Raw genomic sequence first — 23,955 nt, forward strand, 5'->3', positions numbered from 1 at the left:
GAAGATGCACATTTAGTAGTTGATGTATGTGAAGACACGATGAAGTAGGCATAAAGTTAGTTTCACTGTAATTATTATAAATCTCATTAGCCATCAAAGGAAGTCCGAAGCGTTACAAGTCCTACACACGTGCGCTCGAGTAGAAAAGCTGACGAATTTACCTGATGGGAAGCGAAGGGTTATTAACTTGCTTATTAACTTGCGTCTTTTTTTAGCAGAACGAGGTAACAACTAATGCAAACCATTCGATGACCTTTCATGCGAAAACATAAGGTGACATCACCGTCTCGAAAGAATAATGACTGTTTTAACACTTTCCGTACAATGTATGATCCACGATGATGCTTATTATAATGTTACAATGTTTCCATATGTAGCCTATCACAGATTTGTAAAACAGCACTCAGCCCAAAAAGGATGACTGATCCTCGGACAAGCACAAGGAATGCAACAGGTACTTTAATTTGTCTTCCTCCTCCAGAAAGGCTAGTTGTTATTTTACTAATTTACTGCATTTACTATAGAAATGTATAAAAGCAGGGTTAGCCTAATCTCTAGGCATTTCCATTTAAAGAGCCAATCCTCCCTCACCCCTTTCTAGTTTATTTATCAAATGACATCATTGTTAATTATGTGTCACTCGTGTGTCACTACCATTTACTGTGGTCCCTAAAGGTCTGTATAATGTTGTGGATGGATGTGAAGTCTCCTTCCCCTTTGAGGAGAACCTGGACCGGTCTGCCTATCTCAACCAGAGGGAGCAGATTTTGGAAAGTAAGTATGGGCATAAGACCAGTCACACAGATTTTTGTTTCTTTTTTTGGGGGGGGGGACAACCAGGCTTCAGTATTAACAATTTTACCTGTCTCTCATACATAATACTAGTGGCAACCCCTTATAAATGTGTTCTCTTATCATTAAATGTCAGATAGTTCCGGGCTTAAATGTCAGATAGTTCCGGGCTACTCGAACACAAGCAACATGATATGCAGTTTATTGATTAATTTCCCTAATTGGCTAGAAATTCCACACACCTGGAGGGTGGAGGTAATTAAACTACCACCCCTCATGAAAAGGGTTCTGCATAATCACCTCTTGATACCTTCATCAACTCAATTAATTATGGTGTCATAGGTCAAGTGGTCAATAACTTCTCAGTGCCTACCCATGAGGTATGACTAATGTCAAATAGTTAACTGCACTCCTCCCCCTTCCAGAGTCGGCATCTGAAATGCCTCCGCACTACAGTCCGTTCATGCTGATCACCAACCTGCGCACCCACCTGTGTGTTTCCCTAGAGAAGAATCCATGGCTGCAGAAGCGCATCGACGACCTGGAGGAGGAACGCAACTTCCTGCGCTGCCAGCTGGACCGCTTTGTCTCCTCCATGAGGACCCCGGAGAGCAACCGTAAAGACTGGGGCAGTGGTGGGTGGTGGTGGGGAGCACTTTTCTACTGACTTCCCACTGGGCACAGACGTCAATTCAACGTCTATTTCATGTTGGTTCAACATAATTTTATAGGGTGTCAGGTAGCCTAGCGGTTAAGAGCATTGGGGCAGTAACCGAATGGTCGCTGGTTTGAATCCCCGAGCCGACTAAGTGAAAAATCTCTCAGATGTGCCCTTGATCAAGGCACTTAACTCTAATTGCTCATATAAGTCACTCTGGATAAGGGCATATGTGGAAACAAAGTTGATTCAACCAGTGTGTGCCTAGTGGGTTAGTACTTGACTATACGTTCCAACTTGTTGCCTCAAAAATATCTAGTCACACTTTCTATTTAATACACTGTTTGAGAACATAATACAGGTGAATACATTATATAGGCTGATACATGGAGAGAGGTGAAATGGAGGTAGAGGAAAACAGATGAGAATTTCAAAATTGGAACTCTGTTGAACTCTATTATCCTCTGCCCTCTATTAGATTGGTATCCTGAATCCCAGCACGCTAGTCTGAACTACACTACTCTGAAACCTCCACCAGAAAGATCTCCAAGCCCTCCTCCTTCACCCATGACCACCAGGTCTGGAATGCTACGGAAACACGTCCAGAGCCAACTTCACACACGTAGCAGCAGAGTACCTGGTGAGAGGGAAGCAGAATCAATTTTGGGTGGGATGGCTTTTTAGGAGTGGGAGAATCATACAGCTTAAGCTAGGCTTTAGTGTCAAACGTCATCAAGTGTCTTGAAGTGTATGTGGATACATTTTCTCACCGTGTCCCCCCCTTTCTCCAGTAAAACAGGAGGTGCGGGTGATAGAAGAAGATAAGTACTTTGAGGAAGACAGTTATTTAGAGGAAGAGGAAGTGGAAGAGGAGGACGATTCATCGGATGAGATGTCGTCCAAGAAAAAGGGATCCAAGAATGGTGGGGAGCCAAGAATGAAAATGAGACGGGTCTTCCGGATCACTCGAGGCAAGGAAAGACAAAGAGGTAACCAAGTCATAGTTTATTGCTCTATTATTTCCAATGCCCAGTGCATTTGTGTCAGCTGCGTCATAATATTCAATTGTATGTTGGAAAAATGAGTTTCCTTGTTATCACACTTTTGGGGGAAATCCCTATCAACTGCTAACTAAAATGGCTCCTCTCTCCTTCAGTGAAAGACCCTGACGGTGTGCTCCGTCGGTACCAGAAGATCCTCCTCACTTACCAGCGCCTGAGGAGCATGTCCAAGACCTTCCAGGTCCACCGGGTGGACCGCAACACTATGGCCTCCACCTCCCCCATCGCCGAGCTGCTGCTGGTGGCCCCAGAGAAGGTAGCCGAGGTGGGCGAGTTTGAGTCTTCTAAGGAGAAGCTCCTGGACTACGCCCGCCGCTGCTACAAGGCCCTGGACGAGCCCATGCACACCAAAGTGGCAGCCATGAAGAAGAACCACCTGCTTCTGCCCATCTCCTACAGGTTCAGAAACTAATGGGGGGTCCTTTCCTCCTACAAGTTTAGACATCAATGGATAGGAATGTTGAGAAGTTATGACAGAGAAGTTATTGACCTTCATGGGGATTCACTTACCAAAGGCTATAAGGCTTTGGTCACAGCCAAAGCTTCAGAATATTTTTTTGAAGTATCTTATTCATTGTTCAAAGTGGAGATTGTGGTTGAATAATTTTCTGACAGTGGCTAATTGCAGGATTACTGTATTGGGGGCTCTAGGTTCTTTTTTTGTTTACCGAGAGATTTCTGTTCTCCCATCCTTTCATTTTTTTGCAAGGAAGAAGAGATCCCGAGTGGCGCAGTGGTCTAAGGCGCCGCATCGCAGTGCAAACTGTGCCACTAGAGATCCTGGTTCGAATCCAGGCTCTGTCGCAGCCGGCCGCGACCGGGAGACCCATTGGGGCGGCGCACAATTGGCCCAGCGTCGTCCAGGGGAGGGAATGGCCGGCAGGGATGTAGCTCAGTTGATAGAGCATGGCGTTTGCAACGCCAGGGTTGTGGGTTTCGATTCCCACGGGGGGGCAAGTATAAAAAAATATATATGTATTCACTAACTGTAAGTCGCTCTGGATAAGAGCGTCTGCTAAATGACTAAAATGTAAAAAATGTAAAAATGAGATGTGTAAGAAAGGTTTGGAGCCTGTCACTGTATTAACTAAGAGCCACACACTGGATAATTTTGTGATGTAGCCTATTATAGCAGTTACATAGAAAAATTGTGTTGGCTCCATCCTGAGTCATCCACTGGTTGGGCATGCTGTTTATGGTAATTGGTTTATGTTTTGATAGCATGAATCAAAGACTATCTATCTTTCATTCAGTCAGATGGCAGAGCAGAATTATGATTTGAGGTGTTGCTGCATGATTCATGAATGGTAGAAGCACTGACATATTGCAGACACTGCATTCCTTCGTTTGAGAACCTTGCTAGTTTTTGTAGATGACTGCCATTCAGGGAAATCTTTTCGACAAGTTTGCTTTAAAATAATTTGGGAGTCCAAATGTGAATAATTTGAGCATGTATTGTTGTTTTGATGGTAGAGAAAGTTAATGGACAGGCACACCGTTCTGAGCTGTGGGTTTAAAGAAAATCCACCTGTACATATATTTATTTGTTTTCATTGCCGAACCATTTGTTAATACCTGATTCACAGCTAAAATATTATTTGTATGTTTATTTTATTTTTTTCTTCACATTTTGATAGTATGTTGAGGTTAGTGAAAGCAGTGTAACCCATCTGCTGTACAAAAAAAAACATAATTTGTGCAAAATGCAGTTATGAGTTTTAGTAGTTGGTATCTGTCTTCCTGGATATGAAATTGATCAGAAATGTGCCTGTGTTTATAACTAAACTGGGTGGCCTCTGAACAATGAATTCCTCTGCTCAACACACACTAGATTAGTATTATTCCATGCCGACAGAGGGCGTCCTAACTCCCTGTGTCCAGTCTTGATTCAAACAGATGTGTTTATTTGTAGCCTTGGTAGCTAAACTAACAAGATAGATAAGTCATTAAATCTAGGTCCAAAATGTCGGATTTTGATGAATTCGAGAGACTGTTGACTGAAAATAAGAAAGGTGAGTGTTGTTGCACATTCATCCTACAGTAATGGTTAATTTTTACCAGCTACAGTAGCTCCAATATATTATTTTAGCTAGCTAGCATACCAGTAGCTCGCTGTCACTGCATTGCTGCTAGCTAGTTTGCACTAGGCCTATAATGTGTTTACCAAAACAATATTATGACTGAGAGACTCACATGCTTGCACGTCTGCTTGCAATGTACAACAAAGGGCACTGATTGACACCCTAGCCATCCCTGAATAGCTAGCTACATCTGCAGGATTGACTAGTGACATTTGTATTTATTTGGGAGCGACATTTTTAATTGCGACCTGATCATTACTTTTTGACTTGTGCTGCTATTAACTGCAGCACGCTCACTATCAGTTAGCTTATCTAAAGGGTACTGTACCAGGACACATAGCTATACATTTATGCAATGTAGAATCAGGGAATGTCAGGGAATAGTGTTACAGATATGCCTACAGATCGTGTTTTCTCTGCATGTTGATGGAGTGAATTTTGAATTGCCTTTTAACTCTAACGTTCGCTATAACAAGAGTAGCAGCATATAATTGTGCTTATCACAGTTTTTTTTTTCGGTAGTATGCATAAGGCTTTTTCTCTCCTGCTGCAACTAAGGGATCCTGTGTCATTGTCAGTGACTCTCGCCTCCTCTTCCTCCCTCTTTCCCCTTTTAGAGCGGGACAAGGAGAATCGGCACGGGCGGCGTACCTTGTCCCGCAGTCGCAGCCGAGAGAGGAAGAAGAGGAGCTGGGAAAGGAGGAAGAGCAGGGATAGCCGCAGCGACAGCAAGGACCGTCAACACAGGCGCAGGTGGATACCGCTGTACAAGTATTTGAAATGAGATCCACTCCCATTTTGTGTGAATAGTTGTCTGCTTTGTGCACCATTGACTGGTTTCAAATATTTATTTCCCCACCTTTATGCAATAGTAAAAGGAATACCCATGTTTTAACTGTCATTTCAGCACACAGACTCAAAAACAATCCCAAGAGACTGTTGTGAGGTACAGTAATACAGCGGACAGTGACTTGCATGACACCTTCAAAGTATAACTGCTAATTAGGAGTCAGCTGTCCATCTGTTGGTTAAGTACTGTACTTGGTGGTTGCTGAGTGTAATAACGTTAGAATTGCTTCTTAATACAAGGTCAAGGTAAGGGGAGACTACTTGGATCTGTAATTGTCATAGAGGCTTGCTTTGAAATCCATGCTTATATTTTGGTCGATGTCTGATGTTTAATCCATATACAAATGTGAACATGTAGATGCTAGATATAGTTCTGAGAGGAATGTGTTATAACTATCCATCCCAAATGTATTTTTTAGTTTTTTAAATATCTCTTTGAGTCCCATACTTGTGCTATTCGCTGTCCTCTGTCCACACAGTCTCTGCATTGCAAGGCTATATATATGTCCATCTCTCCTGTCCTGTCCCCTACTGTCTCTCTCCTGCAGTCGCTCTCCAGCTCTGCACAGAGAGAAGAAGAAGAAAGTGAGGAAGTACTGGGATGTCCCGGCACCGGGCTTTGAGCATATCACCCCCCTACAGTACAAGGCTATGCAGGGTCAGTTTGGCAATACTTGTGAGCACTCACTATAATAGTGTCACGTCACAGTCCGTATTATGTCTGCTCAAAAGCAAAGGCTGTTGATGTGATATTGTATGAAAGTATTCAACTCAGTCCCTCTCTCACTTCATACATATACATAAATATATAGTCATACGTACACTGAGTGTACAAAACATTAAGAACACCTTCCTAATAATGAGCAGTTGCACAACTTTCACTGGAGATGGAAAAATGAAATTACTTTTTTGTCCCACCCCAGTTTTATAATTGCACTGTGATACAAATCGCGGCACCAGTGTGCTTTAGGACCATGTGGACGCCTCAGAGCGGTCGGGTAGGCTGTTTTCCGGTTTCAGCCAGCTGGATTTAGGACCGCACGGACATCACAGAGTGTGCGGACAGGCTGTGTGAAGGCAAAGCTTCTGAAAGGCTGGCGTATAGGACCAGCACGGGAGAGATGATCAGAGGCAGCTGCTGTCTGTGTTGCGCTTTTTCTCCGACTTGTAAAAGCAGGCAGAGCAGAAACTGGCTACTCTTTAGTTGACTGATCTAGCTGGCAAGGTAACTGCTGTTTGACAGAAAAAAAGTAGTTATTCCCAGTGCTGAGCTAGTAGTGTAACTGACATGTTACGTTAACCAATGTTTCATCCCCCCTCGACTGAAATGAATGAACTACTAGCAGCTAGTTAATTCTAAAATTGATTAAATTGTTTTTTCCCCTCATCAATCTATACACAATACCCCATAATGACAAAACAGTTTTTTAGAAATAGTTGCAAATGTATAAAAAATAAGGCTGTTATCACATTTACATAAGTATTCAGACCCTTTACTCAATACTTTGTTGAAGCACCTTTGGCAGTGATTACAGCCTCAAGTCTTCTTGGGTATGACGCTACAAGCTTGGTACACCTGTATTTGGGGAGTTTCTCCCATTCTTCTCTGCAGATCCTCTCAAGCTCTGCCAGGTTGGATGGGGAGCGTCGCTCCAAAGCTATTTTCAGGTCTCTCCAGAGATGTTCGATCGGGTTCAAGTCCGGGATCTGGCTGGGCCACTCCTGTGTTGTCTTGGCTTTGTGCTTAGGGTCTATGTCCTGTTGGAAGGTGAACCTTCGCCCTAATCCTGAGGTCCTGAGTTTTTCATCAAGGATCTCTCTGTACTTTGCTCCGTTCATAGTTCCCTCGATCCTGACTAGTCTCCCAGTCCCTGCCACTGAAAAACACTCCCCAGCATGATGCTGCCACCACAATGCTTCACCGTAGGGTTGTTATTGGCCAGGTGATGAGCGGTGCCTGGTTTCCTCCAGACGTGATGTTTGGTATTCAGGCCAAAGAGTTCAATCTTGGTTTCATCAGACCAGAGAATCTTGTTTCTCAAGGTCTGAGAGTCCTTTAGGTGCCTTTTGTCAAACTCCAAGCAGGCTGTCATGTGCCTTTTACTGAGGAGTGGCTTCCGTCTGGCCTCTCTACCATAAAAGCCTGATTGGTGGAGTGCTGCAGAGATGGTTGTCCTTCTGGAAGATTCTCCCATCTCCACAGAGGAACTCTGGAGCTCTGTCAGAGTGACCATCGGGTTCTTGGTCACCTCCCTGACCAAGGCCCTTCTCCCCCGATTGCTCAGTTTGGCTGGGTGGCCAGCTCTAGGAAGAGTCTTAGTGGTTCCAAACTTCTTCCATTTAAGAATGATGGAGGCCACTGTGTTCTTGGGGACCTCCAATGCTGCAGCAAATTTTTGGTAGCCTTCCCCAGATCTGTGCCTTGACACAATCCTGTCTCGGAGCTCTATGGACAATTCCTTCGACCTCATAGCTTGTTTTTTGCTCTGACATACACTGTCAACTGTGGGACCTTATATAGACAGGTGTGTGCCTTTACCACAGGTGGACTCCAATCAAGTTGTAGAAACATCTCAAGGATGATCAATGGCAACAGGATGCACCTGAGCTCAAATTTGAGTCCCATAGCAAAGGGTCTGAATACTTATGTAAATTAGGTATTTCTGTTTTAAAATTTGTACAAATTGCTAAAACCCTGTTTTCACTTTGTCATTATGGGTTATTGTGTGTAGATTGATGACGGGAAAAAAACGATTTAATCAATTTTAGAACAAGGCTGTAAGGTAACAAAGTGGAAAAAGTCAAAGGTGAATACTTTCTGAATGCACTGTATATACAAAAGTATGTGGATTCAGCTATTTCAGCCACACCCGTTGCTGACAGGTGTATAAAATCGAGCACACAGCCATGCAATCTCAATAGACAAACATTGACAGTAGAATGGCCTTACTGAAGAGCTCAGTGACTTTCAACGTGACATCGTCATAGGATACCACCTTTCGAACAAGTCAGTTAGTCAAATTTCTGCCCTGCTAGAGCTGCCTCGGTCAACTAACGTCTAGGAGCAACAACGACTCAGCCACGAAGTGGTAGGCCACACAAGCTCATAAAACGGGACCGCCGAGAGTTCTGAAGCGCGTAAAAATCGTCTGTCCTGGGTTGCAACACTCACTACCGAATTCCAAACTGCTTCTGGAAGCAACGTCAACACAAGAACGGTTCCTTCACGAAATGGGTTTCCATGGTCGAGCAGCCGCACACAAGCCTAAGATCACCTTGCCCAATGCTGCCATTGGACTCTGGAGCAGAACTGTAAAGTTTGGTGGAGGAGGAATAATAGTCTGGGGCTGTTTTTCATGGTTCGGGCTAGGTCTCTTAGTTCCAGTGAAGGGAAATCTTAACGCTACAGCATACAATGACATTCGAGCTGATTCGGTGCTTCCAACTTTGTGGCAATAGTTTGGGGAAGGCCCTTTGCTGTTTCAGCATGACAATGCCCCCGTGCACAAAGCGAGGTCCATACAAAAATGGTTTGCCGAGATCAGTGTGGAAGAACTTGACTGGCCTGCACAGAGCCCTAACCTTAACCCCATATAACACATTTGGGATGAATTGGAACGTCGATAGAGAGCCAGGCCTAATGGCCCAACATCAGTGCCCGACTTCACTAATGCTCTTGTGGCTGAATGGAAGCAAGTCCCCGCAGCAATGTTCCAACATCTAGTGGAAAGCCATCCCAGAAGAGTGGAGGCTGTCATAGCAGCAAAAGGGGGACAAATTCCATATTAATGCCCATGATTTTGGAATGAGATGTTCGACGGGCAGGTGTCCACATACTTTTGGGCATGTAGTGTAGCTACCACAGTCAGTTCAGCTCTAGCTAGCCTCTAGCTATCTGTCAGGTAGCAGTATCTAACAGCTGTTGTGTGTATGGAAATGTGTTGTAGCCTTTGTTTTGTCCCATTTCAACAGAAGTACATTTGAACCATTGTATCATTAGCTAGAGCTAGCCAAAAGTTGGGTAACGTTAGCTAGCTAGCTCACTAACTTTTGCTATTATTTTTGCCTCAATCACACTAGACCTGAGTCAAATGATGAAACCAGCATCCAAACGATTGAAGACATATATTCTGATGTTTCTTCAGCGTAATGTGAGTTTATATTAGTCAGTAAAGCAATGTAATGTTATTCAACGGTCAGTTTCCCTAGTTAATTCCCTACTTTTCACACTGACACGGTATAAACAGCTCTACAGGCTTCACTGTCATGGTGCACAGTCAGTACACAACACTATGATCATCATGTCTTAGCAGGGTCAGGCAGCCAGGGAATACCAGTCTACGGAGCTCAGGTGAATTTTGCGATCAGTGAATGGATACAAAGTTCCATCTTGAGTTGATGGGTAGGCTGCAGTCAGGAATCTGGGAATAATGGTAATTTCAATTATTGAACCATTCATTATATTCTTGGATAATATAATGTATAAATGTACACCAAGGAAATTCTTTGTCATGCCTCATCTGAGCAGGATCAGATGGTGACGGGTCTCAGCAGGGTCAGGCAGGCAGGGAAGACCAGTCTGTGACGGCGCAGAGGTGAACTTTTGCAGATACAACACTTTATTCTCTCTGTGCAGCAAACACTGGACAAGAAAGAAGCTTCAAAGATTTAAACTATTTTATGGCAGTCTGACAAACCTCTAAAGTTGATTTCCAAACTGTATCAAGGGTTGATAGTGGCTTTTCCCAATGACACAAAACATGTAAAACAAAAATGTGAGGAAGACCTGGGAGACGCTATTGATGATGATGAATGGATACAGATATGTTCGAATGCCCAGTCATGTTCATATAATCTCAGACATAAATTACTGCAGTTTAAGACCATCCATATAACATATTATATGCCAGTTAAACTGAATATCATGCACTCAGAAATAAAATTATTCTGCTGGAGGTGTAAAACACAAAAGGGGGTATATTTGCATATATTATGGTCTTGTAAAGGCTGGCTGAATTCTGACAAAGAGTATGTTCTTTTATCTCAGCATGTTTACAGATTCACCCTGTTTTTGTTTGCTTATAAATGTTGATACTGGAGACTGTTATCAGACAAAACTATAACCTAGCGGCTAAGAAAGGCATTGCCATTAATTGGAAGGTTGGTGATCCTCCCACAATGTCACAATGGATGGCAGAAATGTAAAGTTATGCATCACTGAATTTGATTTATTACAAGATTAAGGGTATACTGTGCAACTTTCATAAGGTCTGGATTTCTTATATGGAATACTGTACGACAAAAGGAGTCTATTGAAAACATGCCCACTTCAGGGGAGATACAGTACCTATTTAGGCAATCGCTAGCTGCTGGGCTGCTCAATCCTGGCCCTGGGGGTCTGCCGTTCTGTTGGTTGTCACTCTTGCCTTGGCCTAACACACCTGAAAACAATAATGAATGTTTCACTAAGATTCTGAAGCTGAGTAGGGTGTATTGGGTTGGGGCGCTGCATGGTCGTGGACCCCTAGGGGCAGGACGGGGAGACCCAGCTATATTGTGTGCAAGTAAAAAGAGCTCTACAGTACTATTAGGCTTATGATACGAATTATATGGAGGATGTACTGTTTCTGTGTGTTAATGTGTAGGAGGTGTATGTGTGTTTTTATTAAACTTTTGATTTCCAAACCTTTCCCTTGAGACATAAGAAAAAGTAGATGTGAAGGAAGTTGTGTTGGGGAGAGAGTTGAGTTATTGACTAGACTGGTGGGGGTCGGGCGTGCAGGCGGATCGGGCTGGTCTGGCTGAAATTTGATATAGAGGATGTCTTAATAAAGACAATCAAAAGTTAAGTCTTTTGTACTTTATTTGTAAGAGTTGTTCATTTGTTAGGCTGTTGGTTAAAGGTGCAACACAATATTGATTATTGAATTATCATTGATCTATACTGAACAAAAATGTAAATGCAACATGTAAAGTGTTGGTCCCATAAAATAAAAGATCCCAGAAATGTTCCATATGCACCAAAAGCTTATTTCTCTCAAATGTTGTGCACAAATTTGTTTACATTCCTGTTAGTGAGCATTTCAACTTTGCCAAGATAATCCATCCACCTGACAGGTGTGGCATATCAAAAAGCTGATTAAACAGCATTATCATTACACAGGTGCACCTTGTACTGGGGACAATAAAAATACACTCTAAAATGTGTCACACAACACAATGCCACAGATGTCTCAAGTTTTGAGGGAGCGTACAGTTGGCATGCTGACTGAAGGAATATCCACCAGAGCTGTTGCCAGATAATTGAATGTTAATTTCTCTACCTCCAATGTCATTTTAGAGAATTTGGCAGTACGTCCAACCGGTCTCACAACAGCAGACCTCGTGCCCTGCGGGATCGTCTGAGACCAGCCACCCGGACAGCTGATGAAACGGGACTATTTCTATTTTTGTGGGGAAAACTCATTCTGATTGGCTAGGCCTGGCTCCCAAGTAGGTGGGCCTATGCCCTCCTAGGCCCACCCATGGTTGCGCCCCTGCCCAGTCATGTGAAATCCATAGATTAGGGCCTAATTAATTTATTTCAATTGACTGATTTCCTTATATGAACTGTAACGCAGTAAAATTGTTGCATGTTGCGTTTATATTGTTGTTCGGTATAGTTCAGTCTTATCAATCACTTAAATATTTAATAATGGTCTCTTACCTAGCTTGATGACTGGTCATTTTTTATTACTTTTTTGTTGTTCTAAATAGAGACAGCTAGAAGGGCAATGGGTCATATTTGATTGTGTAGAAATTCAGGAAATGAGCTTTAGATGCCCCAAAAAATAGAAGGACCCTCAGACCCCATGCCAAGTTATATCCCATCCACTTCTAAAACCAAAGTTGTGCCCCTTCCCACAGTGGTGTCAAGTTCGCTGGATGTCCTTTGGATGGAGGACCATTCTTGATACACACGGGAAACTGTTGAGCGTGAAAAACCCAGCAGCGTTGCAGTTCTTGACACACTCAAACCAGTGGGCCTGGCACCTACTACCATACCCCGTTCAAAGGCACTTAAATCTTTTGTCTTGCCCATTCACCCTCTGAATGGCACACATACACAATCCATGTCTCAAGGCTTAAAAATCATTATTTAACCTGTCTTCTCCCCTTGATCTACACTGATTGAAATGGATTTAACAAGTGACATCAATAAGGGATTATGGCTTTCACCTGGATTCACCTGATCATTCTACGTCATGGAAAGAGCAGGTGTTCAGTATTTCTTCTTCGTTGGGAGTCATATCTAACTTGAGTCCATGTTCCTCTCTCAGCTGCTGGCCAGATCCCAGCCACGGCCCTGCTGCCCACCATGATAACTCCAGAGGGGCTGGCCTCCACCCACACTTCTGTACCCATGGTGGGCAGCCAAATGACCAGGCAGGCCAGGAGGCTCTACGTAGGCAACATACCGTTCGGCATCACAGAGGTAGGTAATAGGGAACTGCTACCCTTTCCAAACTACTGAGTTGTACATAAGGCCTAAAATACAGTTAAAGACGAACGCCACAACCCTATGATATAACTGTCATAGCATCAGCCTGGTCGAGAGCCTTCTACATACTTCTGCCTTCCTCACTGCAAAATGTATAATAAGTGACTCTTTCGTGTGATCGTCTATGTTGTGTCAATAGGAGGCCATGATGGATTTCTTCAATGCCCAGATGCGCCTCGGCGGTCTTACCCAGGCCACTGGCAACCCTGTTCTAGCTGTGCAGATAAACCAGGACAAGAACTTTGCCTTCCTCGAGGTGTGTGCTCAACTAAAATGTATTTAATATAAAAATGAAATAGCATGAAATAGATCATGGATGGCAGTTATTAGCTAACTTGCATTGCCCGTGAACAGTTTCCTTCCTGAGTGCTGAAGTTTTGTTGAGTTCTGCATGCTTCTACCATAGCACGTCATAATGTTGACCTTCTCTCTACTTGTTCCTCTTCCAGTTCCGCTCGGTGGACGAGACAACCCAGGCCATGGCCTTTGACGGCATCATCTTCCAGGGTCAGAGCCTGAAGATCAGACGGCCTCACGACTACCAGCCCCTTCCCGGCATGAGTGAGAGCCCCAGTGTCTATGTACCAGGTGGGTCTTTCCATAGGACATCAACGGCTTGTTTACCCTGTTGAATCCTCTGATTTCAATGAAAATGTTCTTAACCCCATTTCTCACTGTTGCTTGGATTAGGAGTGGTTTCGACTGTTGTGCCAGACTCCGCCCACAAACTCTTCATCGGTGGCTTGCCAAATTATCTCAATGATGATCAGGTCAGTCCTTTCTAGCTTATTGAAGTCCTTCTTTCTAAGTCTCTGGCATGATCAATAAATGTCATACTACTCTTTATTTTTGTCAATCATCAAAGGTTATTTAGTTCCAACAATGTTACTGATAGAGCAATCTATCTTTAATTTCCTCTCATATTATGATGTTCATTGTTGGTGTTTTCCTGTCTTCACACCCTGCCTTTGTTCCGTAGGTAAAAGAGCTATTGACCTCCTTTGGCCCTCTGAAGGCCTTCAACCTGGTCAAAGACAGCGCCACGGGACTCTCCAAGGGCTACGCCTTCTGTGAATATGTGGACATCAATTTGAATGACCAGGTCAGTGTCAGATATTGCACCTGTATTGCTGGATGCAATCTTGTTATAGACTTGATGTTAACATAAGGTCATAGACTCTTGGGCTGCATGTCAGTAGTCCAAAGTGGCTACCCTGTGTTTCTTCTTTCATCCGCACTGATCTGATATACCTGGCCAAGTGAAAGCAAATCTCATAATAGTTTTCTGCCATATTGCTTTCACCTATCCAGCCTTTGCAGATCAGCGCTGTTGTAGGAAAGGAGATGAGAATAGGATGCACATTTTGAGTGGAAAGATGGGCGCAAATCCCAAACTCCTTCTATAATAAAAATTAATATATTAACTTTTCTAGTTCCATGATCCCTCTGTCACCACCAGCAGGATACTGGGACAGGCTACATTCTTTACTTGCTAAATTCATTTGGAAGATGAAACACCCTCGTATTAAGTTTTCTACTTTTCAGCGTGAAAAATGTGCAGGTTACCAAAACCTCCAGCGTGAAAAATGTGCAGGTTGCCAAAACCTCCCAAATTTCAAATTCTATTTTTGGGCTTTAATTTTACTCCCTCTGTACTCATGTTTAAATCCTGCTACAGCTGTATCTTGGTGCCCCCTAGAGGAAAAACAAGTTGCCCCTCAGACTCCAAGACACAATCCATTCTGATATCCCGTCAAACATTGCAAACTCAAATTTGGCCCTATCATCTCACAACTTATTTCAGTCTGGCGCCTGGTTGGTAAACATACCAAAACCAATCTCACCATCCTCACCTTCCTTTATTTCACAATCACACTCTCCACCTGGGTGGTCGTCCTCTCTCTTCATCAATGGTCGGAAAGAGAGAATCCTACTATCTCAGATATAACTGAAGGCTACTATCTGTGTGCATCTCAAGCAATTTAACTTACCTGGTACTTCCTTTTTCTTTTACTTACAACTCCGTTCTGCTTTGCGTGTTTATGGAGTTCCTTTGGGGGACAAGAATGGTCTATCCATCCTATCCAGAAATGATTTATTCATAGTAGTACACAGGGACTGGTCTCTAAATGACATTCTCTGCTACTTAAAATTACTCATAAACCAATTCCTTCCCATGTATCATGGAAGAAAGACCTTTCCGTATGTACAGTCGTGGTCAAAAGTTTTGAGAATGACACAAATATTAATTTTCACAAAGTCTGCTCCCTCAGTTTTTATGATGGCAATTTGCATATACTCCAGAATGTTATGAAGAGTGATCAGATGAATTGCAATTAATTGCAAAGTCCCTCTTTGCCATGAAAATGAACTTAATCCCAAAAAAACATTTCCACTGCATTTCAGCCCTGCCACAAAAGGACCAGCTGACATCATGTCAGTGATTCTCTCGTTAACACAGGTGAGAGTGTTGACGAGAACAAGGCTGGAGATCACTCTGTCATGCTGATTGAGTTAGAATAACAGACTGGAAGCTTTAAAAGGAGGGTGGTGCTTGAAATCATTGTTCTTCCTCTGTTAACCATGGTTACCTGCAAGGAAACACGTGCCGTCATCATTGCTTTGCACAAAAAGGACTTCACAGGCAAGGATATTGCTGCTAGTAAGATTGCACCTAAATCAACCATTTATCGGATCATCAAGAACTTCAAGAAGAGAGGTTCAATTGTTGTGAAGAAGGCTTCAGGGCGCCCAAGAAAGTCCAGCAAGCGCCAGGACCGTCTCCTAAAGTTGATTCAGCTGCGGGATCGGGGCACCACCAGTGCAGAACTTGCTCAGGAATGGCAGCAGGCAGGTGTGAGTGCATCTGCACGCACAGTGAGGCGAATACTTTTGGAGGATGGCCTGGTGTCAAGAAGGGCAGCGAGGAAGCCACTTCTCTCCAGAAAAAACATCAGGGACAGACTGATATTCTGCAAAAGGTACAGAGATTGGACTGCTGAGGACTGGGGTAAAGTCATTTTCTTTGATGAATCCCCTTCCCGATTGTTTGGGGCATCCGGAAAAAAGCTTGTCCGGAGAAGACAAGGTGAGCGCTACCATCAGTCCTGTATCATGCCAACAGTAAAGCATCCTGAGACCATTCATGTGTGGGGTTGCTTCTCAGCCAAGGGAGTGGGCTCACTCACAATTTTGCCTAAGAACACAGCCAAGAATAAAGAATGGTACCAACACATCCTCCGAGAGCAACTTCTCCCAACCATCCAAGAACAGTTTGGTGACGAACAATGCCTTTTCCAGCATGATGGAGCACCTTGCCATAAGGCAAAAGTGATAACTAAGTGGCTCAGGGAACAAAACATCGACATTTTGGGTCCATGGCCAGGAAACTCCCCAGACCTTAATCCCATTGAGAACTTGTGTTCAATCCTCAAGAGGCGGGTGGACAAACAAAACCCCACAAATTCTGACAAACTCCAAGCATTGATTATGCAAGAATGGGCTGCCATCAGTCAGGATGTGGCCCAGAAGTTAATTGACAGCATGCCAGGGCGGATTGCAGAGGTCTTGAAAAAGAAGGGTCAACACTGCAAATATTTACTCTTTGCATAAACTTAATGTCATTATTACATTTACATTTTAGTCATTTAGCAGACGCTCTTAACCAGAGCGACTTACAGGAGCAATTAGGGTTAAGTGCCTTGCTCAAGGGCACATTAACGTCATTTAGCAGACGCTCTTAGCCAGAGCGACTCACAAATTGGTGCGTTCACCCTATAGCCAGTGGGATAACCACTTTACAATTTGGGGGGGGTTAGAAGGAATACTTTATCCTATCCCAGGTATTCCTTAAAGAGGTGGGGTTTCAAATGTCTCCGGAAGGTGGTGAGTGACTCCGCTGTCCTGGCGTCGTGAGGGAGCTTGTTCCACCATTGGGGTGCCAGAGCAGCGAACAGTTTTGACTGGGCTGAGCGGGAGCTGTGCTTCCCGCAGAGGAAGGGAGCCAGCAGGCCAGAGGTGGATGAACGCAATGTCCTCGTTTGGGTGTAGGGACTGATCAGAGCCTGAAGGTACAGAGGTGCCGTTCCCCTCACTGCTCCATAGGCAAGCACCATGGTCTTGTAGCGGATGCGAGCTTCAACTGGAAGCCAGTGGAGTGTGCGGAGGAGGGGGGGTGACGTGAGAGAACTTGGGAAGGTTGAACACCAGACGGGCTGCGGCATTCTGGATGAGTTGTAGGGGTTTAATGGCACAGGCAGGGAGCCCAGCCAACAGCGAGTTGCAGTAGTCCAGACGGGAGATGACAAGTGCCTGGACCAGGACCTGCGCCGCTTCCTGTGTAAGGCAGGGTCGCACTCTCCGAATGTTGTAGAGCATGAACCTGCAGGAGCGGGTCACCGCCTTGATGTTGGCGGAGAACGACAGGGTGTTGTCCAGGGTCACGCCTAGGCTCTTCGCACTCTGGGAGGAGGACACAGCGGAGTTGTCAACCGTGATGGCGAGATCATGGAACGGGCAGTCCTTCCCCGGGAGGAAGAGCAGCTCCGTCTTGCCAGGGTTCAGCTTGAGGTGGTGATCCGTCATCCATACTGATATGTCTGCCAGACATGCAGAGATGCGATTCGCCACCTGGTTATCAGAAGGGGGAAAGGAGAAGATTAGTTGTGTATCGTCAGCGTAGCAATGATAGGAGAGACCATGTGAGGATATGACAGAGCCAAGTGACTTGGTGTATAGGGAGAAAAGGAGAGGGCCCAGAACCGATCCCTGGGGGACACCAGTGGTGAGAGCACGTGGTGCGGAGACAGCTTCCCGCCACGCCACTTGGTAGGAGCGACCGGTCAGGTAGGACGCAATCCAGGAGTGAGCCGCGCCGGAGATGCCCATCTCGGAGAGGGTGGAGAGGAGGATCTGATGGTTCACAGTATCAAAGGCAGCAGACAGGTCTAGAAGGACAAGAGCAGAGGAGAGAGAGTTAGCTTTAGCAGTGCGGAGAGTCTCCGTGACACAGAGAAGAGCAGTCTCAGTTGAATGACCAGTCCTGAAACCTGATTGGTTTGGATCAAGAAGGTCATTCTGAGAGAGATAGCAAGAGAGTTGGCTAAAGACGGCACGCTCAATAGTTTTGGAAAGAAAAGAAAGAAGGGATACTGGTCTGTAGTTGTTGACATCAGTGGGGTCGAGTGTTGGTTTTTTGAGAAGGGGAGCAACTCTCGCTCTCTTGAAGACGGAAGGGACATGGCCAGCGGTCAAGGATGAGTTGATCAGCGAGGTGAGGTAGGGGAGAAGGTCACCGGAGATGGTCTGGAGAAGGGAGGAGGGGATGGGGTCAAGCGGGCAGGTTGTTGGGCGGCCTGCAGTCACAAGTCGCAGGATTTTATCTGGAGAGAGAGGGGAGAAAGAAGTCAAAGCATAGGGTAGGGCAGTGTGAGCAGGACCAGCAGTGTTATTAGACTTAACAAACGAGGATCGGATGTCGTCAACCTTCTTTTCAAAGTGGTTGACGAAGTCATCCACAGAGAGAGGAGGAGGGGGAGGATTCAGGAGGGAGGAAAATGTGGCAAAGAGCTTCCTAGGGTTAGAGGCAGATGCTTGGAATTTAGAGTGGTAGAAGGTGGCCTTAGCAGCAGAAACAGATGAAGAAAATGTAGAGAGGAGGGAGTGAAAAGATGCCAGGTCGGTAGGGAGTTTAGTTTTCTTCCATTTCCGCTCCGCTGCCCGGAGCTCTGTTCTGTGAGCTCGCAGTGAGTCATCAAGCCACGGAGCTGGAGGGGAGGACCGAGCCGGCCGGGAGGATAGGGGACACAGAGAGTCAAAGGATGCAGAAAGGGGAGGAGAGGAGGGTTGAGGAGGCAGAATCAGGAGATTGGAGGGAGAAGGATTGAGCAGAGGGAAGAGATGATAGGATGGAAGAGGAGAGAGTAGTGGGAGAGAGAGAGCGAAGGTTGCGGCGGCGCATTACCATCTGTGTAGGGGCAGAGTGAGTAGTGTGGGAGGAGAGCGAGAGAGAAAAGGAAACAAAGTAGTGGTCGGAGACTTGGAGGGGAGTTGCAGTGAGATTAGTAGAGGAGCAGCATCTAGTGAAGATGAGGTCAAGCGTATTGCCTGCCTTGTGAGTAGGGGGGGACGGTGAGAGGGTGAGGTCAAAAGAGGAGAGGAGTGGAAAGAAGGAGGCAGAGAGAAATGAGTCAAACGTGGACATAGGGAGGTTGAAATCCCCCAGAACTGTGAGGGGTGAGCCATCCTCAGGAAAGGAACTTATCAAGGCGTCAAGCTCGTTGATGAACTCTCCAAGGGAACCTGGAGGGCGATAGATGACAAGGATATTAAGCTTAAATGGGCTAGTGACTGTGACAGCATGGAATTCAAATGAGGAGATAGACAGATGGGTTAGGGGAAAAATTGAGAATGTCCACTTGGGAGAGATGAGGATTCCTGTACCACCACCCCTCTGACCAGATGCTCTCGGGGTATGCGAGAACACATGGTCAGACGAGGAGAGAGCAGTAGGAGTAGCCGTGTTTTCAGTGGTGATCCATGTTTCCGTCAGCGCCAGGAAGTCGAGGGACTGGAGGTTGGCATAGGCTGGGATGAAGTCAGCTTTGTTGGCAGCAGAACGGCAGTTCCAGAGGCTGCCTGCGACCTGGAACTCCAGGTGAGGGGTGCGTGCAGGGACCACCAGGTTAGAGAGGCAGCAGCCGCGCGGTGTTGTGCGTTGTTTGTGTAGCCTGTGCAGAGAGGAGAGAACAGGGATAGGCAGAGGCATAGTTGACAGGCTGTAGCAAATGGCTACAAAAATGCAGAGGAGATCGGAATGAAATGAGCTAAGCATCTGGGAGAGGAGAGAGGGGGGCCTCCCTCACCAAAAACTTCTACCTCAGAAACTAAAATTGTTTCACTGAACCACCCGAACAAAAACTCTCCCAACTTCCACCTTTAGAAATCAGAATTGTTGTGAACCACAGTTGTTCAATGTTTAAAGGAATAGACTCAACCCACTTTATTCAGCTAGCCAACTATGACACCATAGCTGACTAGCATGCTAGCATCCAATAACACACAGTTTAACACACAGTTAAGCACCAATACTCACAACAAACCACCAATAGTGTGTTAACTAGCTAACCAGCATGCCAGCATCCAGTAACACACAGCCAAGCACAAACACTTGGTCACAGCAAACCACCAATAGTGTGATAACACACTAAACAGATCATTCGTGTCTGTGTCAAGTTCCTTTCATGACGCAGCAATGATTCAACGTTGGCTAGCTAGGACAAGTATATTGTAATTAGCTACTACCGTACCGTTCGCTGGTCGTGCTGGGTAGCTAGCAATGGCCACTGTGTTGGCTTTGTTTGAAGAACGGCTAGCTAGCTAGCTTCGTGCTACACCCGGCACACAATGGCTACTGTGTTGACTCTGACTCTGTTCGAAAAAACGGCTAATTAGCTCGCTTCGTGCTACAGCCGGCACGGCGGAAGACACTGCCAAGACACAGTAGCTACCCACGATACCTAGCTATGACGCCGTAGCTAACTAGCAAGCTAGCATCCATTAACACACAATTTAGCACCAATACTTGGTTACAACAAACTGCCAAGAGTGTGTTAGCACACTAAACAGATAATTCATGTCCGTGTCTAGTTCCTTACATAACGCAGAACGCAGCAAAAATTAGACGTTTGGCTAGCAGCACATTTAACAGTGGGAACAGCTAATCGTTACCAGTAGCTACCCGCTAGCTAGCTAGCCTCGTGCTTCGATACTAACCTACAATTACCTACGGAAACCTACAATAACAACAAAACTAGCCTATGATAAATACAATGCCTAACTACAACTAACTACCAACCTACGATCTAATACATGGTTAAGCTTTACTCAACACCATATGGGAAGCTCTCCACCGTTGCTAAACGTTGCTAATCGTTACCAGTAGCTACCCGCTAGCTAGCTAGCCTCGTGCTTCAATACTAGCCTACAATAACCTACGGAAACCTACAATAACAACAATACTAACCTATAATAAATACAATACCTAACTACAACTAACTACCAATCTACGATATAATACATGGTTAAGCTATACTCAACACCAAATGAGAAGTTTGCTTACCTCCAGCTAGAGAGCTAGAGAAAAACACGTCCTCTCCCGACTGCTGCTCCCGACATACATTATCAATAAAAGCCTTTGACACTTATGGAATGCTTGTAATTATACTTCAGTATACCATAGTATCATCTGACAAAAATATCTTAAACTTTGTGAAGACCAATACTTGTGTCATTCTCAAAACTTTTGACCACAACTGTAGTACTGTGACTAATTGGACTAGAGTTTGGTCCAACAAATCAATTTCATCAAGAAACCCCAACCACCAAATGATACATTACTATTTTGCCCATAGAACTTACTGTACACCATGCAAACTATTTAAGATGAAAGCTAGACAAACCCCAAATTGTTCGGTCTTGTCACTTGTTTTTCTGTCCATGTGTACCTGTTTTGTGTACCTTATTACAAATAGTAAAAACATTTGATCACAAAAGAAAGGAAGCTAATTTTGACTATTGAGATGCATCCCTCTGTTTGAACTGTTTACTGTCTCAGGCCATTGCAGGGTTGAATGGGATGCAGCTGGGGGACAAGAAGCTCCTGGTCCAGAGAGCCAGTGTTGGGGCCAAGAACGCAGCTCTGGTGAGTACCGGAGATGATAGACTACATGGAGAGACACACTTTACAAATGGTTGCTGTTCAAAAGGAGCAAACAGGAGAGAACCTTTCGAAATAGAAGACAGAATGGGAAAAAAATTAGTGATATTTTGGGGTAAATTAGGACCTAACTATCCCCTCTGTTTCAAGCCTTTTTTAATCCACCTCCACTGACCTAAAACATCAAGCTTTGTTTCATAACTTAATCAGGACAATCCAGAGCTGATTAACGATTGACTAAGCGTATGCACCACTGCAAAGTAGACATAATATTATTACAAAAACAAGTTGAATAATAACAGTTTCATATTTGTTTTTGTTTTGTAGTTTTTTTCTTTCATTTGTTTTTACACCATAAACATTCTAAAACGTTTTCTAAAAGTATCCCATGTTCTTTCAACCTTCCCAATAACCAACACCTCTCCCCACCCTTCCCCTCTTCCACACCCCCACCGTTCCCCTCTTCCCCCACCAGACGGGTATGAACCAGACCCCAGTGACCCTCCAAGTGCCAGGCCTGATGCCAACCTCCATGGCCTCGCTGGGTGGCCTGCCCACTGAGGTGCTCTGCCTGATGAACATGGTGGCTGTGGAGGAGCTGCTGGATGACGAGGAGTACGAGGAGATCGTGGAAGACGTCCGCGGTGAGTGCAGCAAGTACGGCCAGGTGAAGAGCATCGAGATCCCCCGGCCTGTGGATGGCCTGGAGGTCCCAGGCATTGGGAAGGTGAGGAGGGGGAGAGGAATAGGGGGGGACATGGGTGTTAGGATGGGATAGGGCATGGGGGTGTTTGTTGCAGTGTTTTGAGGAGAGTTTGTGTTGTGTGTACTCTGAAATTGCACAGTTTCAAAGTGAATCCGTTAAATTATTGAATCTCCTTGGGGAAATGTGCCTTTCGCCTCCCATCAAACAAGCATAGCAATTCATAACATCACTCTTGCCTAGTCTTGTGGTAATAGTTTCCAATGCGATAATCCCTTTGTATGTGTATGTGTAAACATTTATCATAGTTCATTGCTGTAGAATTATATTTAACATGGTTGTCTGGTTCCATACAGAATGGCCATACACCCACTCTCCTATCCTTTCTTTCCCTCACCCTCAGATCTTTGTGGAGTTCATGACCCTGTTTGACTCCCAGAAGGCCATGCAGGCGCTGACAGGCAGGAAGTTTGCCAACAGGATGGTGATGACCAAGTACTGTGACCCGGACGCCTACCACCGCCGGGACTTCTGGTAGACCTGAGAACCAGAAAAAGGGAGAATAGCAGAGTTTCATGTTATTTATGTAATTATATGAATATTTATGAGCATCACAACACTCCTAACTTTTTGCACTTTTTTAAAGAGGAGGCGTAGAAAGTTCATTTAAGGCCACTTATCACTGTAAAATCAGCAGAATTGGTTGAAGTATTACTTTTCGCCTCATCGCTTATGAGTATATGATTTTATTCAATGAATCAAGTTCAATCATGATTTTAACCATTTTATTTTGCCATGCCTGAGCCAGAGGTACCAGGTGTTTTTTGTTACACTACATGACCAAACATATGTGGACACCTGCTTGTCGAACATCTCATTCCAAAATCATGGGCATTAATATGGAGTTGGTCCCCCCTTTGCTGCTATAACAGCCTCCACTTTTCTGGGAAGGCTTTCCACTATATGCGGGGACTTGCCCCAAGAGCATTAGTGAGGTCGGGCACTGATGTTGGGCGATTAGGCCTGGCTCGCAATTGGCGATCCAATTCATCCCAAAGGTATTCAATGGGGTTGAGGTCAGGTCTCTGTGCAGGCCAGTCAAGTTCTTCCACACCGATCTCGACAAACCATTTCTGTATGGACCTCGCTTTGTGCATAGGGGCATTGTCATGCTGAAACAGGAAAGGGCCTTCCCCAAACTTTTGCCACAAAGTTGGAAGCACAGAATTGTCTAGAATGTAATTGTATGCTGTAGTGTTAAGATTTCCCTTCACTGGAACTAAGGGGCCTAGCTCGAACCATGAAAAACAGCCCCAGACCATTATTGCTCCTACACCAAACTTTACAGTTGGCACTATGCATTGAGGCAGGTAGCATTCTCCTGGCATCCGCCAAACCCAAATTCGTCCATCGGACTGCCAGATAGTGAAGCGTGATTCATCACTCCAGAGAACGCCTTTCCACTGCTCCAGAGTCCAATGGCGGCAAGTTTTACACCACTCCAGCCGACGCTTGGCATTGCGCATGGTGATCTTAGGCTTGTGCGTGGCTGCTC

The 23,955-nt window shown here is 44.9% G+C and overlaps 2 protein-coding genes across 2 annotated transcripts; both read left to right on the top strand.

Annotated features, from left to right (window-relative positions):
- Positions 1-417: 417 nt before the first annotated feature.
- Positions 418-2,945, top strand: LOC121585764 (coiled-coil domain-containing protein 106-like). The gene is made up of 6 exons (XM_041902070.1): positions 418-454; positions 676-763; positions 1,207-1,427; positions 1,929-2,090; positions 2,242-2,439; positions 2,607-2,945. Exons 1-6 carry the CDS (start codon positions 418-420, stop codon positions 2,921-2,923), a joined length of 1,023 nt encoding a protein of 340 aa, XP_041758004.1. The 3' UTR covers positions 2,924-2,945.
- Positions 2,946-4,380: 1,435 nt separating this feature from the next.
- On the top strand, positions 4,381-23,299 carry LOC121586412 (splicing factor U2AF 65 kDa subunit-like). Its single transcript, XM_041903064.2, has 12 exons — positions 4,381-4,523; positions 5,210-5,345; positions 5,500-5,538; positions 5,990-6,099; positions 12,761-12,915; positions 13,121-13,237; positions 13,431-13,569; positions 13,672-13,751; positions 13,961-14,083; positions 21,596-21,682; positions 22,173-22,424; positions 22,804-23,299. The coding sequence occupies exons 1-12, from the start codon at positions 4,475-4,477 to the stop codon at positions 22,936-22,938; spliced, it is 1,422 nt and encodes a 473-aa protein (XP_041758998.2). The 5' UTR covers positions 4,381-4,474; the 3' UTR covers positions 22,939-23,299.
- The last annotated feature ends 656 nt before the right edge of the window (positions 23,300-23,955 follow it).

This window comes from Coregonus clupeaformis, chromosome 17 (genome assembly GCF_020615455.1).
Source record: "Coregonus clupeaformis isolate EN_2021a chromosome 17, ASM2061545v1, whole genome shotgun sequence".
Classification (NCBI taxonomy): Eukaryota; Metazoa; Chordata; class Actinopteri; order Salmoniformes; family Salmonidae; genus Coregonus; species Coregonus clupeaformis.